General features: G+C 44.6%; 1 protein-coding gene across 9 annotated transcripts in view; it reads right to left on the bottom strand.

Moving 5' to 3' along the window:
- TBC1D1 (TBC1 domain family member 1) overlaps positions 1-16,705 on the bottom strand; it is a 114,210-nt gene that overhangs the window by 65,306 nt on the left and 32,199 nt on the right. The window contains exon 1 of one of the 9 annotated variants that reach the window (XM_048072974.2): positions 15,914-16,121. The exons of 7 other annotated variants lie outside the window; for them this stretch is intronic. In XM_048072974.2, the coding sequence (XP_047928931.2) occupies positions 15,914-15,943 (30 nt within the window). In that variant the 5' untranslated portion in view covers positions 15,944-16,121. Of the gene's footprint in view, positions 1-9,818; positions 9,951-15,913; positions 16,122-16,705 lie in introns of those variants that run through there. One more of the 9 variants, XM_013185993.3, reaches the window with a different exon arrangement.

Genomic DNA, 16,705 nt, shown 5'->3' with positions numbered 1-16,705 from the left:
CACAGCCCTGAACTTGAGGAGAGCAGAGCTTGGCTAGTTAGTGGATCTGAGTGGAAGAATCCCCTAGGATATGACCCCACAGAGAAGAGGGATCTAGGATTGCTGGTTGATTTTCAAGGATCATCCCCTCCAAGAAAAGCCCACCTCTTCTCATTGTGCTCCGTGAAAGGAAAAGAGGCAATGCAGGAAATTCTACCCGAACATAAGAAAAAAAACCTCTTTAATTGTAAGGCTGCCCAGACACTGGCACAAGTTACCCAGAGAGGTTGCAGAGTCTCCAGTCCTGGAGAGACTCAACCTGCCTGGACACAGCCCCGAGCAGCACATTCTAGGTGGCCCTGCTGAATAAGGTGTCCCCCAGAGGTCCCTTTCTACCTCAGCATGGTGATTTAGGTACCAACATCTTTGTAGGCATGAGTAGCTGTGCCTGCTGATCTAACTCACATAAGGCAGTGGGGCAAGCCTACTGCATACATACGTGACTTCTTCCTACCGCACAAATTGTGTTTTCTGGAATACTTCTATTTTTATGTGTTTTCTGACTTGTTTCTCAGTATAAATATGTAATTAGTGGGTAAAGATTATTTCTGTAATCAGAAAAACTAAAATTATTCCCCTAAAAAATATTTATGACCTAAAACTATTTCCCTAAACCCACAAATGTAAGCAGAGAACAACAGACTAAGCAACAACAAAACTTACCAAACACAGAACACGACCTTCTCATCGTTCTCCCTGGGCCAAATAGGACTGGTGAATTGAAGATACAATTGAAACTTAATTGAAAAAGACGTACTCATAACCACTAAAACTAAGTATACCATGTTACTTCTGCTATGATTAGGATGCTTATTTTCCATAATGCTGAGTACTCTTGTGACTTCATCCTTGCAAGCAGAACACAAACCACCACCCAGAACTTCCTGATGTGTGTTGGTCTGACACCAGACTAACAGCTACAGCTTCTGCACCACACATGAAATCAGGAGAAAAGGCAATCGTTTGTAAGCATGCACAGGTTTGGTGCAGCTGGAGAACATGAAGCAGCTCCTTCCCTTCATTTCCCTGCAAGAGAAGCTCACACTTGCAACCAGACGTCACCCTGCAAGTTCACATACTAACGTACAAAAAAGACACCAAATGCCTTTAGCCTGTCAGTGGATTTGAGAAAGAGTAAGAAACTATTTTAATGAAGAAGGACCAGTAACAGCTGACTGCAACAGCTGCCTTTTGGTATACTAGACTAAAAAAGGTTCCCTGCTTCTTTAACATGCAGTAGGCACACAGGCAAAGCATGCCACAGAAGAGGAGCCATCAAACACATCAACTGGTGAGGACTCAGGGCAAAAAAAGTGGGATGTTTTTAGATGTGGCAAAGTCCTCATAACTACAGAGGTACCGGTCCCTCCAAAATGCTTCGGGTCAGTGAAGGACTCAAGCACAGGCTTAACTATTTCAAGGGAGTAAGTGGTATTGTTTAAAATAAAGACCTGTGCTGTCAGGAACTGATTTTATGTAATACGCTACGTAAACTCTTGCAAAACAAAAATCACTAGGATAAGATCTTGAGTTGAACCTCAGAAGACAGCACATCACAGTGGCTGGAATAGACCTTTAACAATCTTGCACAAAGCTCTTGAAATGAGTCAATGTTTTCCTTAAGCAAGCTTTGCCTGCCTCCTCAAGCATCCCAGGACAAACTATCTGAATTATTTTAAGAGTATTTACTTGCCTGCTCTCCTGTCCACAGCAGGCTCAATAAAATACGTCAAGAAGTCACACTGTTTGCTGCTTATGCCATTCCCTCTCTATTTTATTAACGAGCACTGCTACAAGAGAAACATGGTCCATGGCAAAATATTTCTGGAGAAGCCATCCAGTTGTATCAGGACCTATAGCAATGCTTGTCACCAGTACAGCATTTATTATCATGGAATACTTTGTGAAGTGTTGGAACTGAAGAAAGCAAAATCATTCTTGAGAGACACACAACATGTACAAAAAGATGATATAACACAGTATTTATCTGCATTTTTAAAAGACCACGCGGAATCTTCAATTTGAGGAGTGATGTTTACTGAAAAACAGCAGGTCTGTTTTCAGCACACTTCAGCAAAACAACTGTGTAGTAATAAAACAGATCAACATTTCCAACCGTACCACTCCCTAAACCCACACTTGTGGTCAACAACCTTTTTTGAACAGTTTTTTCCATTCAAGGGAATGCAAAGCTTAGCATTTTTAGATCTAATGCCTTTAAATCTATAGATCTCATTGGGATGTTTTCCAAAAAGAGTTGAGACTGCACAGGAGTAGAATCACAAAGAAATTTAATTCTGGAAGCGACCTCTGAAGGTGCAACCCCCCTACACACAAAGCAGGGCAAACTTTCAAGTTAGATCCAACTTCAAACCTGATCAGATGGCTCAGCATCACATCCAGTTCCACACAGCCCCAACAGCACACACCCCACAGCCTCCTGTTCCCAACGGGAAACCTGCTCCTTCCAGAAGGACGTCAAGACACAGCCAGCTGAGATTTCCTTCGTGAGAAGCCTCACCTCCTAGCTTAACCCAAAAATGAACTAAATACATACAGCACAAACCCAGTCTTTAATCTCTCACTGAAAGAGAAAAAAGGATGTCTTCAAACCAAGAGAATTTCCTTACAATTTGACATCAGTATAAATTAAAGGTAGAAAAGAGTAACAATCTTCTCAAGTTCATTTCCATTTCAGTGGAAGACCTTTTGTATTCAGGTCTTACCTTAAGTGTAGTCACAGGGTTTTCTTTTATTATCTTGCCTGGAAACTGCTCTACAGCTTCCTAGACGTTACTGACTTTCTCCAGTCATTAACTGCAATTCTTGTTTTCCAAATTTTCACCCCTTGATTCCTAATCAACAGTTCTTTCAACAATACTGTAATTACTAGTTTTCTTCCTGTGCTACTTGTTGACTTTTACTCCTCCCACGGAATTCTTTCAAACCAAGATTTAATTCAGGAAGAGAGGTGGAAAGTTTACAGTTCCTCCAGTCCCTGGATGATGACGATGCTTTCCAAGCTCCCGTCCATTTGTTTTCTGTGCATAATGAATGCACCACACTTCGAGTCCAAGTAAGACTCGTACCAGGCTCTCTAAGTATTCAGGTCGGTGGGTGCATGGAGAGGCAGCTCACCTTTGCTCCATCACTTCTCATCTCTATGTGTATGACCCAAAGCTTTGCTGCTGTACCCACACTGCTCAGCTTTTGGTGGTGGTGGAATTTTATTCAGTTATTTCAGCAGCTTCACCATCCACGTGTGTTGGTCTATCTCACAGTCCTACTACCCACCACCACCGCCTAAACTGCATGGGTTCAAAGCAGAAGGGAAAACCAATAATAATAATAGGCAGCATCATTTCTCTTTATAGTACCTAATACACATTAGGTGTCTCATGTAGCCAGACAACTTGTAGATGTCTTGAAAGAGAACAACTTGGAGCACGACCAGAGGCTGTGAGAAGCAGCCAGGAGAACTAACAGCCAGGCTGCTCATGCAGCAAGTCGGGAAGGCTGTGGAACCAGACCTGACTGCATGACAGAGATGGCTTTTCAACCTCAGTCAGGTTGATATAATTCAGTATGCTGAATAATATCACCCCAGGCCTAGGAAAGGAGAAGTGATCATACCGCATGTCTGCTTGCAGGTGCAGTTTGCTTTGTTAGGGTTCGTAGGGGCACTATACAGAGAATGGGATAAAAGAGGGTGATGGGGTTGAGACTCCAGTTCTGCAGGGACGTGCAGGAAGCTGATGAACAAGAGTGCACTCAAATTCCAAGGACGTTCTGTGTGAAACCCGTTCTTTTTGACTTGGAGCCTGGTGGCTGAGTGGCACTAGCAGCACCGTCCGAAGGGAATGACACAGTACGCACCGTGAGAGCAGCTCCAGGTAGTCCGTGTGCGCTCTTACAGTTTACATGTTATCATAACAAGTCAAAGGTGAGCATAATTCCCACAAGTCACAAACCTGCTGAGCACTGCAGGCTGATGCTCCAAGTACAGCACGCTGCTCCCCCACCACCACGCTCCTTTACTACAGACAAATAGCTTGAGGAACTTCCTCACAAATCCTCAGACCAAAGCAAAAAGTGTAATCATTTCCAAAGTAATGTGAGTTGGAAAACACTCCATGCAACTTAAACAGGCACAAAAAGATGATCTCTCCTTTCTAAAAAACAACATTTGCAGAAAGCTTTTATAAATTATTGTAACCAAGCTCAGAAATAGAACATAATCGTACTCGATGTTCCAGCAAAGCTGGGCTACTCTATTTTGTGGTGGTGTTTCCTCCCCAGGAGAGATGCCTCATGTTGCTGACACACTGATGTTTTATTCACATGCTTTCAAGACATACCTTCCCTAAAGCCCCAAATACGACAAAACCTGGCAACTTGCCACAAACAAGCCACCGTGTCCTGGATCGCTGCTTATTTTTGGGACCCCTCCCCAGGAAAAAGCACGATCAAAAATAAACTGCAGCTGATGGAACGCCCCTGTGGGGCTTCAGTGCAGCTTTGAACGCAGAGCCACCTGACTGGCTCTGAAGGAGGCATTCCTGCAAAATCTGCTTCTGCGAAGCCTGGTGGTATACTTTACTCCATACCTGGAGGGCTTATTACAAGGTAGTAATTCTTCCCCTGCCCCTCTCTCTGCTTGCTATCCAAACCATTTCTTCTCATCTTGTACAGCTCCATCCCCCCTCCGTTCAATACCACAACTTTTAAGCAACAAATGTGAAATAAAGCAAGTCAACGGGTATTTCAAGTGACAGGTGAACATCTTCACAGTGTTACCTTCTCCATCATTTGTTTCAAAGTTTTCCTTCTGTGCAGTTTTACAAATGAAAATGGCACTTGAAGACATAACAATGATTACTGGGCACACCTGAAGGATTCCTGGCTCACATTTTACAAAATGACTGCTTAATGTGGAGGCAATAACAGTTGTACAGTAATAGCTAGAAACCTCTGTGCTCATTCATTATGAACAGATATTAAATCCCTTTTTGCTCTTTGGTATTGCAAGCAGCGCCTTTTACAGGCCTGAGACAGGCCCAGGGCAGAGTTGGAGGCTAAGGGAAGGGAACAAGAGGAATCCTATTACATGGATATAAACGGCAAGAGACAGCAATGACATTTGAAAGCTTTTGGGACAGGTTTTGTTGTTGGGGTGTTGTTTTGTTTTTTAAACTGAAAGGCAACACCAGCGTTTAGAACAGGAAATGAGTTACTAAGAACATTTTGGGAACAAAAAATATCAGATTAAATTCCAATTTCATAATAGAAGTCAGGTTCTCTCCCCATCTCCTTTGCTCGCAAAGCTTTTATCACAGTTTACATAGGGACAACTGGCAAAACAGGAGCTAGCAAAACAAATTTCAAATGATAAAAAGCCTCAAATTGGTCTGTCTTTCTTTTTAAAAGCAATATCTAACTCCAAACGAGAAGGGAGGAAAACCCAAGTTGTGATGTGTGCCCTCATTACAACTGAGGTTATTTCTGATACAACCTTTTTGGACAGCTGATCCAAGTGAATGTCAAAAATCCACCTCCCGTGGATTTTTCTTTTGAAATTATCACTGGGGAGGGAGTTAGCTCCATGGTGTGTAAGTTAGCTCTACCTGCAGCAGAGCACAACACTTCTCCCTTGCTCTGAGAGCACAGGAAGACCTCCTGAGGGATGAGACAGCTGCATGCTCCTTCTCCCTAGAACTACGTGGGGTAGGTTGGATGTTTTTCGTGGGGAGAATCTTACTCAGACATGAAACTTATGGAGGTCCCAGGGGAACCAGAGTGCAGAAAGCACTTAGCTTTTTTCCAGCACTCTGCCTGCCTGGTAGGTTTAACAGGCAAGTGAACCCATTTGCTCTTGGAGGAGCAAGGACCTGCAGCTGTGTCGTGTAGTAACAGATCTCACCTGCCTCAGGTCAGCTTACAGATGGACAGGACTGCAACACAACAGTTAAACTTCCCACGAACATCCCATTTCACAAAAGTTAGTACCTTGAAAAGTACCAACTTCCAGCTGGGGAAAGCAGAATTTACATCACCTTCTCATGTGACAAGTTAGTGATCTCTGAAGACAAGTTACAGATATCACCAGAACTTGTCATCATGGAACTGTATAGTTCCATGAAACCCACATATATACTTGACACTAGCTGTTAGTATTCATTTTTTCTAAAATACACTCTAAATCACCCCAAATAATATTGTATTTATTTAGGAAAATTAACTTCATTTGAAAATATGAACTGAAACTAGGTGTTTGCCAGCCTTTGTTTCCTACCTAGGTGGTCATCTGAGGAAAAGCAGGATACTTCACAGAACTAACAGACGTTAATCTGAAGATTAAAGGTAATGCTGCTGATTTTTACCAGGCATTCCTAAGGCACAGTGCATTCAGTGTAATGGAAGAGGAGGAAGAACAATACAAACATACACCTGAGTGTAACCCACAGCTCGTATCAAGACCCTTATTATTTAGAGAACATACAGAAAAATTGTTAACAACCTACAGAATTAAGCTGTACTTTGATTTTTGAAACAACTCATAGAAAGCTCACTGACCTCCCATTATTCATTAGAGGCATTTGAACTAAAGCATTTATTATGTAATTTGAATGAAAATAATTCAGCTTTTTTTTTTTTTTTTTTTTTTTTAAGAAATTTAGCTGCAACAGGATAGGTCGTGGTTCTAACTCTCCTGAAAATAGTTTCTAAACTGTTATCAAGGACACTCCAAAGCACACTGCTGCCCAAGATCGCAGTGATAGCTTCCTGTAACTCCAGAACATCCTTAGGAAAGTAATGGGAAGAGCAAACTGTTTACTCAACGTCCCCTCCATTAAGATATAGCCAGATCACATTAGGGGCATTTGCCAATTTTTTCTCCCAAGAGTCAAGGATCATTGTCCTAAAAAGCAAGTGCTTCCAATTCCTGCTGATAAAAGGCAAATTAGAGCCTGCTTCTTCCCTCCTGTTAAAATTTTAAGACAGCTGTATCTTTTAAAGTAGGTGAAAACTTTTCTGTAACCTGTTTTCCATCTCATATCCAGATTTGACAAAAATCTTGGGGAAAAAAAGCTTGGAAAAACGTGTCTTTGCTGTAGCGTACTTGTTCCATAAACTCTTACCTGAAGTACCTTTGAAAGTCACTGTAAAAAGCCTATTATGTCCATATCAAGTATGTAAGTAGGCTAGAAAAGTGAAGCAAGGAAAAAAAAGAGATGGGATGCTAGATGTCTGAAGAAGATATTTAATGATTTATTCAGAGGAAGATGATCAGCATGGAAAGTGTGCTGTTTAATTACAGACTGTCTGCAAGACAGCATTTCACTGCAAATGCCATCATGGATTGTAGGAACACAGCTAAAACCAAGCATCCCAAGTCTGGCAGACCACCCCACACCGCACTACTTCACACCTACTGTCACTTGCCTGTGCTTCTGGTGGTTAATCAGACCTCATTTCTTCATTTAGAGGCTGACATCTCCACTGGCTGGTCTCTTTTAACTGCTGCAGGGCAGCCAAGCCTGCTCCCCGTGTTGACAGTCAGAAGTGAATTTGCATGACCCAAGACAAAACACAGATGTCACTGTCCTTTTTAGATAAAGCTGCACATTCTGTCCTGCACAGATGAGAGTTGCCAAAACATGGATAAAAGGCACCACCAGGACAAATGCAGCTAAGGGATCACTCCTGAAAGCCACCCCAAGGACAAGCCAAGGTGTCACCCTAGAAAAGAAGCCAGAAGGAATTTTAGCAATGCTTCCAGATCATGAAAATGGTTCTCCCCGCTGCCTAGAACTCCAACAAGAATGTCGATGTCCCATACCAAACTCACTACAGCCCTACAAGGACAGAGCTCTAGACCTGCAGCCTGTGCCAACAACTTTCTTTCGATCATCTCAGTTCAGCACTATTGCCTGACCCATGCAGGCACTGCTGAATGAGCTCAGAAGCAGCACTCATCTAGGAAGGCTCCAATAATTGAAGCATAACAGCTGAAATCCATCCTCCTGTTCTTTCTCCATTAGCCATTACACAGTATCATCAACAATCCTCTGAAGCTGCAGGAAGGTGCATCATCTGGTCTCTTCAGATAGCTGCCCTAACAACACCGAACCAGCATCCAGTCCTACATGATGCTTGACTGGAGTTTGGAAATACTATTTATGCAATAAGTAATTATGCAAAGAATAAACAGCAAGAGACGAAATTCAGGGAAATTAGTTACTGTGAGTCTTCTTGTTTCTGTGTCAGAAAGCAATGCAAGAAAAAAAAAAAAAGAAAAACCACAGTGTGGAAAAGACACACCACAGCACCCAACTCATTTGTTTGAAAATAGAAGATTAATATTTTAGCAAATATCTTGAGAATCAATGATGCTCTTCCATCACTGTAGTCAGAGCAAGCTAGCTGCGCTGATGGGAACCAAGATAACCAGAAGTCACCACACAGACCTACCAAGGTGCCTTTCCAAACCAAGTGTCCACCTGACAGTGCAAGATCAGGGAGAACCATAATCAATACAAAAGATGTACTGATAAGAGTGTAAACAAAGATGTTCAACAATATATGCTGGCCCATCACCATAAGCATTTCAGGAGCTCCTGCTACTTATTTGCATTAGTATTGTATAAATACCAAATCTGATCTGCATCATACTTTACTGAGCCACAAACTGTAACGATGCACACAAATTCAGATCCTGTTCTCTTTTCAGGGTTATGAGACTGCTATTTTAAACCTACCCAGTTTCTTCCAAGAGTAAATTTTCCATTATTCCTTTTTTGTTCGTATTCCTCTCCTCACCGCAAGTTACAGCTGGGTTCCATTAGAAAACGGTAAGGCAGGTGGACGACTACCGAGCACTGAACTTCAGCTAAGCTGGACAACTCACCGGTTACACCCCTTTCACAGCGAGGGAATTCTGACCTTCACAGTATTTCCAAAGTATTCTATATTTAAATACTTAGAGGAAATCCAAAAGGGAGTGGTGAGTATTCAACGTTTCTAAAACAGACGTCACAGACTTTGAGGGTCCCCACAAAAAGCTGGAGGGGGGATGCAAGGGCGATGCTCTGTGAGAATAGCTGAAGGAAAGCAGTAAGGGAAAGAAGACAAGATTTTAAGGAAAGCCTCCATGGATGTGTCTTTCTTTCCCCAAAGCATGATGTCAGCACTGGGGACTGCTGGTATTTCAGCCCCACCTAATACTCACATGGACTGGGCTCTTTTGTGTTGATTCTTTTAAACATGTGTGAAAGCATTATTGAATCTTTAAAAACACCGAACTGACAAAATGCTGCCTGAATTATAACAGCCTACAATAGATAGTTTTGTATATGACTCTGTGATTCACCCACTAAATGTAGCATGAGCTCCCTAAACTGTGTTTTCAAATAAAAATGTTTCTGAAGTCCACACAAGTCAGCCTCCCCCAGCTATACACCAAGTGAAAATGTCAGTCGCTGCCACAAAATGCTAAATCCTACAGGCTGTGCTCCACTGGGATTTATCCTCATTCCAAAATTCCAGCATGGATTTTTGGTTCAGGTGCTGAGTAACTACTGACAGAGTTTTAAAGACAGACTCCTTGCACATCATCGCCTAAAACTCCAAAGCACTTCTATCAAATCTCCTTTTCCATGGCTTGCCTGTAGGGAGATTGGAAGCTATAAAAAAGTCCGAAGAAACAAAAACAGCATGAAACATTTAGAGAAAAGTGCTAGCCATCCAAATTTCCATGACAACAGCTTCAGTGAGCTCACCTCTTTGGCACTATAGCACCAGGCCAAGGGTCCTGTAAATGTAGAGAGGCAACTGTTATTGGATCTAGGAAGAGTAAGACATCTGGTTACAGAGCTCCTGGAAATAAACACACACATACACACACTCAAAAAAAAAAAAAAAAAGAAACACAAAAAAGCAGGGGGGCTGCTTCATTTAGCTCATCTTTCCCACTTGCAGTAGTCGGGAGTGTGCCTGTATAACTATGTCTGTTCTCCTGAGACCTGCAGTTTCTCAGGGTATCTGTACCTGAAAATCCTGTTTGGTTACTGCATATCAAAGATCCCCCCTGGAAAAAAAAAAAAATCCTGTGATGATGCTGTAAAAAGCACTAAAAAAAGCATTCCCATGTCCAAAGCCAGCAACTTTTAAACTGGGGAGAAGCTTCCAGGTATTTCAGCCAAGATTCATGTAAATTTTTTTTTTTTTTGAACGGCACCATCCACGCACACAGGCTCATGTGCACGCTGCCCTGAGGACGGAAGGAGATGCATGCTTTTACAGTCTCTCTCCACAGTGCTCCACTTTGTGACAGACTAAAGAAGTAGTCTAAACCCCAGAAACTCTGGAGAACTTCTTGAGGCCTGAGATTCTCACGCAGCAGCAGCCAAAGGTCAACATGCCAACAATACCTGAGATGGGCCCCATTCCTCGCATCCATGCTGGCTACTGGAAAGCCATGCGAACTGGGACTGTCCTGCAGCTCCGTGAGCTGATCTCTGAACAACGTGGTGTTTTGCCCAACTTTTCCCTTATGGATATTTCTGTTTGGGGAACCCAGAGTCAAACTGCTGCTTTCACGTTCTCAGAAACACTTCTATTGCACCTAGAGACTGTTTCATTATATCAGCCTTCCAAGAAAGCAGGCTATGATTTCAGGCAGTATTTTAGATCATCACGTGTAAATCAAAGGTAAACTGCCATGCCACATATACATACAGAAAACCCCCAAACTTAGTTGCACTCTCAGTCTCTGACGGGACCAGGAACCCTCCCTGATCCTGCAGGACCTACCGGTATTTTTGCTATTGGTTTGGCCCAAAACATGTTTACCACGTGAAGACAGCTAATAGCTCCGATTTGCAGGGAGCTTTCCAGCGAAGAAAAGCAAACAACTTTCAGTTGGAGTCTAAAAGTTCTGGTTTGAATTGCGGAGGGCAGGACCTGTGTAAAACAGCAAGCTAAGCAGCCTCGTCAGCCTTGGCTTATTAAGAAATCTGAAGGTCGACATGAACCTGAAAGTAGATGCTCATAAGAAATTAATTCAGAAAGGCATAAATGATTCAATAGAAAAGCCTTTGTGAGCTGAAATCTACATGACCAGGAATTTCACTCTAGAGAGACCTGCTCCTTCCTAAGCACCCTTCGTGCACCTTATGGAGGCAGAGGACGCTGCCATACAGCATCGCAGAGCCCCGTAAAAGCAGTGTGAGCCCGCCTGCATCCTGCGCTTCTCCCAGGGGACCGGGGACGTGTAAGCGAAGCAGGTGTAGTTCGGACCGTGTCTAGAGAAAGAAATGGAAAGAGGGAGCACAGAAGCGGAGCAGCTCCAAAGAGAGCTGTGTAACTGCTGAGTAAGGGAGCGGCGTCACTGCAGGACCCGCTTCATTGGGATGCTGAGCGTGTGTTCCTCAGTCATCGCCAGGACCCGCGGGCAAGGCGGGGAGTGACTGGCATACAGAAAGCGGCGTGCCTGCGAAACGCTCAGCCTTTGGCGAGGATTGGTGCTCATCTGAACGCTGTCGGTCGGTGACAACATTTCCCCCCCCTCCAAAAAAAATCTGACCTGGAGAAATACACCAAGCAGCAGTCCTGTAGTCTCTGGCAAGGGCACTGTGAACTCGGGCACAGAAATGCAGCTCCTGCAGAAATCTCAAGTTTCTCTTTTCTGTGTCGCAGGCATCTGGCACGGGAGACAAGTGAGGGTCTGTCCCTCTGGCTCTACACACCACGTTAAAGGCTTCGGGGAAGTTTCTTCTACAAGAGAAACTGCAGCATTTGAGCGTTTCTTCCCCGCTCATCCCCAAATCTTCCTTGACACTAATTCACAATTAACTCCCTGATCCATGATTCAGCGTACAAGTGTCTGAATTTATTTAGAAACAGGGGGTAACTGCACTAGCACAAACAAGGGCCTACACCAAAGGATACAAACACCATTGATTCATCTCCCCAACTAATTTACCATCTTACAAGTAAGATGGACTTAAAACTAAGGCTTAATAAACTTCAAAGTTTACCAAGCTTTAGATAGCGTTAAAATGACCAGTTATCAGGGCTCCTTATGAGCCCAAATCCTGATCCATTTGGCTAAAACACAAGTCATTCACTGAGGGATTAAAGATGCCCACAGGTCCTCGACTTGACTAGGAGCAGTGGGGAATAAAGAGACAAGTCAGTACAGTTATAACAAAACACACCCACATGCGAGTAGGATATACCCTAAAACAGACCAGGAAAAGAGACAAGATAGGCCTTGCAGAATAAAAAGGAAAAAAGGAAGGGGAGGGATTTCTTGCACTTCCTGATTTTCAGTCTCTCATTCCTTCTCATTCTCTTCCAGAAGGCAAATGAACTGCATTTGCAGCTCCTGACCTAAGCTAAGAAGTAGATGGTTACTCCCACGCATTCTCCTCCCGAGGTCTATTAGGCACTCGGTTATTTAGAAAATAATAGAAAGAATGGCAAAACATGCGCAAAATCACTTCCACCACAGCATATTGAATTATCTGAGGATTCCAACAAAAATAAGTTGCATTTCCAGTCTTATTATCTTACTTGAGTAATGCTAGCCAGGTATCCAAGCACTGCTGCCCTGAGCAGCGTGTAAGTTTTCTTTCCTAATGCTTTGTGCGCTTCCTACACTGAAGAAAGATCCCAGGTGATTCTGCCTCAGCAGTCCTTGAGAAAACTACTTCTTGCTTTGCTATTGGGAGTTTGAGAGCATCTATTGTGAACATACTCCAGAAGCCATTCTTTGGTACAGAAGAAATCCAAGCGATCAGCTTGTCAGTCAAAGGTGCAAGATTTAGCCAAACCAGAAGGGGACAGCTGCGTGGCAAACCCATCCTGCAATGCCGGCGTGCTTTTTTTGCCGGCCTGGTGGCCCATTCTCGAAAGTACTTGGGGCTGCAGTGAAGCCCTGCTGCAGCCCGTTCCCTCTCGGGGACGGTGGGAGACCTGCCGTCCTGCAGGCTGGAAGGGGATGGAGCTGCGGAGACAGCCAACAGGGGTTGATCGATCCGCGCCACCAGAATCATTGTAGAAAAAACCTTGATTCAGATCACGTAACCAACCTTGCTTTGCATTTTATATTAGTTTACTTAATTGTACCTTGTTGGTTTATAATCCTGTAGGCAAAATGAGCTGAAGCTAAACACAGCTTTTATATAATATACAGCACTTCTTTGTAACTAGAAAGACACTATGCATAAATTGCTTAACTAGCTGAGAACGCATTTACTCAAATTCTCTTTCTATACAATTTATTATGCCAAGAACAGTTTCTTTCTTTATTTCTTCAGTGATCATTTCTTAATTGTGACTCTGTCAGGTAGATTATGAATAGAAATTTGCATTATAAAATGAAGCCGGAATTGTAGATAACTAATGCCAAAGTTGTTTTTTTTCTTACTTAAACTAAAGCTGTATTAAATACAATTAAACCAAATAAAAAAGCTCTTAGCAACTATCTCTGTACTATTATCTCTTTTTGATGAATTAATCGTATGCAAGTACACCATAAATTGCTAAACCCCACATTTCCATATATTTTTTATTTGCAGATGGAAAGTTTTGGGGTTTTGACTTCAAAGTTATTTATGTTTTATAGCAGTTATTGCAGTGAACTAAACCGAATATAAAGATTGAAGTATCTTTGGTTATTAAAGTGACTATTGTCTACCTACAGCTGACGAAAGTTAGCTTACACTTTGAACAAGCTATGTTTTAAGGTGCTTAGTCAAGTATTTCCCTGAAGTCAGTTGTCTGATTTTGTATAAAACCATGCAGGAACAGCAGGCATAACTATTCTCTTTCATTTAAATCATTTTAATAGACTACAGTAAGTCAGTGCTTAAGAGTTCACTATCTACCACACCATCACTCAGTGGTTTAGCCAGCACCCACACTGCCAGTGTGGGCAATACCAACATGACAAAACTCACCCCTGAGGAGTCTGTGTGGAGATGGGAGACGAGCAAGGTAAAACAGCATGTAAAATATCAGTAAATACATGTTAAAAGGTAACACTTATACAAACAACGGGGATCAATTTTATAGCACATGGGAGTAAATTACTTCACCTGTAAGTATCTACAGGTCTGAGGGCTTGCACAGGGACACTAAGCACTTAGGTTCCTGGGTGAGGGAATCATTTTTTCTTTTTAAGTAACAGCCACCCAGCTTTGCTTCGAGGGGGGACAGTTCCCCCAAACACACCCTCAGGTCATTCCCTGTTCTGGAAGGGGCCACCATCTTATAAAATCCGGCAAGGCTTGCCATTGTGTTGAAAGCATCCAGCAGTATTTTCTATGTTTTACTGATCAGATTTTGGCAGGCTGGATGGCTTCCTCTGTTAACAAGCCTCATTTTCTAAGTACACCGCTTTGCTCTCCCTCCCAAGCTAGGGCTGGTGATTAGCTGCCATTAAAAGACTAACGCTAAACACTTGCAAGGAAACAGCGCTGTAATAACTGGCTTTGAAACCCCAGAAAACACTTCTTCGAGTGAAGCCAGGAGCGCGTTTCTGCAGGAGCTCCTGTTACTCCCCCCAGAAGCGCAGCCAAGTCTGCACACCACAGGCTCTGCCTTGTGCCGCTTCCAAGACTCGCTCCTCTCTGACTAGCGGCTTTGTCCAGCCGGGAAACTCACAATGAGCGGGGTAAATGGGCTACCCCGCGGCTCCGTCCTGCAGTATTTACCCAACAGAGTCGCTCATTTTTGACAGCAGCCACCTGTAGATGAGATTGGTGTGCTTGTGGCAGCCGGCACGGGATCGTTTCCTCAGGTAAATGCACGGCAGATCAGGCCTTGCGCCACTGGCGAGACAGAGCCACAGTGATGGCAGAAGGAACTACTTTAAAATAAATAAATAAAAAATAAAAGAAAAGGCCCCACTCGGTAGCTACTTAAACAGATTAAGAAACCAGGTACAAAGAGGAAAGCATACACTTCTACTTTTCAGGGCATGGCTACTTTTCAGGCCAAGTAGCCTCCTTTTTAGGAGGGATCAGAGCAAATCCTTCTAGCTGAGAACCTGAACGGGGGTGACACAGTCACCCACCAAGCTCTCCCTCCCCACCACCTCTTACAGATCTGGGAAGAGGGATGCATTACAATAGTTAAGCAACTGGCCATTTACACCTGGCAAAACAGACGAGAGAACCAGGTTTTATGGGTCTGCCTAACGGACTAGACCACCCATTAGTTTAACTTCAAGATACGGTCTTATTTTTTAGGTTAATTCCTCAAAGGAGCCCCTACTTCTTGCCTGTCACACGGCTCGGCCTCATCCGCTTGCCCTCTTCTGCGCTTTCCGTTGTGCCTCCGCACGGAATCTCATACACAGGTCACTTTGCATTCACAACTGTTACATTGTGTTTATGTGTGGGGGGGGGGGAAATGAACAAGAAAACCAACACGTTTTTGAAGCATCATCTCTAAACTACATTCTAGATTTTCTTAAACCACCTCCGCTGCCTTGCGTAGCTTCACAGGCACGGTGGAGGACACTGCTGTAGCCTTTGACACGCAGGTGCAAGAGCCAGCCGGTCCCATACACTGGCATACTCAAGTAAGTCTCACATCATAAACTAGCCTACCACCCTCTATAAATTCCACATATGCCAAGAAAAACTTCGCAAAGAGTCGGACGCAAGCAGCAGGAGCGCTGTTAGATGTTCCCGGAGCACCCACGAGCGCTGCACACCAGCACTTTCACTCGCACCTTTCCCCCCCTACAGCCCCGCAGCACAACCGGGGCTTCGCTTTTAACCCCGTTTTCCAACTTTCCTGCGGTGCCCGCTCCGAGCCCCTCCCGGCTCTCCGGCCGGACCCCGGCCACCCCCGGGCTCACCTTGGCCACCCAGCCGAAGAGCGGGGACATCCCTACGGGCTCCGGCGCGGCGCCGGCCGCCGAGCGCCCCTCACGGCTCCCCGCCGCCTCCTCATGCGCCGGCCGGGAGCGGCCCCAGCCGCCCTCCGACAGCGCTCGCCGGGGCGGGAAGGGAAGGGAAAGGCCGGGAAGGGAAGAGAAGGAGGCGAGGGAAAGGGAAGGGAGGAAGGGAAGGGCCGGAGGCCGGGCCGGGGGCCGCGCCCGCCCCCGCCGCGCCCCGCCTCCTCCGGGGCTCCAGCCCTCAGCCCGCTCCGGCCGGGCTGGGCCCCCCCCAGGTAACTCGCCCTGACAAACGGTGGTCACGGGCCTCGGCCCCAAAACCCCTCCTGGGAGCACGGCAGCATCGGAGTCCTGCCTAAAGTTCGCATGATTCTTTAACTGTCTTCCCCTTTGAAAGCCACCGTGGGGTGGTAAGTTTCCAGTCAGGCAGCTGGTGGCACTTCAGGTGGAGCACGAGTGGCTCTGCCTGCAGGGGTAAGGCGGCAGGGAGGGAATTAAAAGCTGAGGGGGTGAAGGGAGGGGACCTGCCCCAGTGACAGGGAGGGGGAAAACCGAACAGAACTGGAGGAAAAGAGGCTTGGATTTCACAGGAAATGCTCCGCTTCAGCCAACAAAAAAGGCCCTTTATTTTCCATCACCTCATAGAGACAAAGCGAAGAACTACGTTTGCAAAATCCCTACAGAAAGGCACAGCGCTTTCCCCTGCGCTTCTTCCCAGTACAGTTCAGCTGCTCAAAGTGCGACGGTGAAGTG

This window comes from Anser cygnoides, chromosome 4 (assembly GCF_040182565.1).
Source record: "Anser cygnoides isolate HZ-2024a breed goose chromosome 4, Taihu_goose_T2T_genome, whole genome shotgun sequence".
Classification (NCBI taxonomy): Eukaryota; Metazoa; Chordata; class Aves; order Anseriformes; family Anatidae; genus Anser; species Anser cygnoides.
The sequence above is the reverse complement of the archived record's forward strand: the minus strand, read 5'-3'. Positions and strand labels throughout refer to the sequence as shown.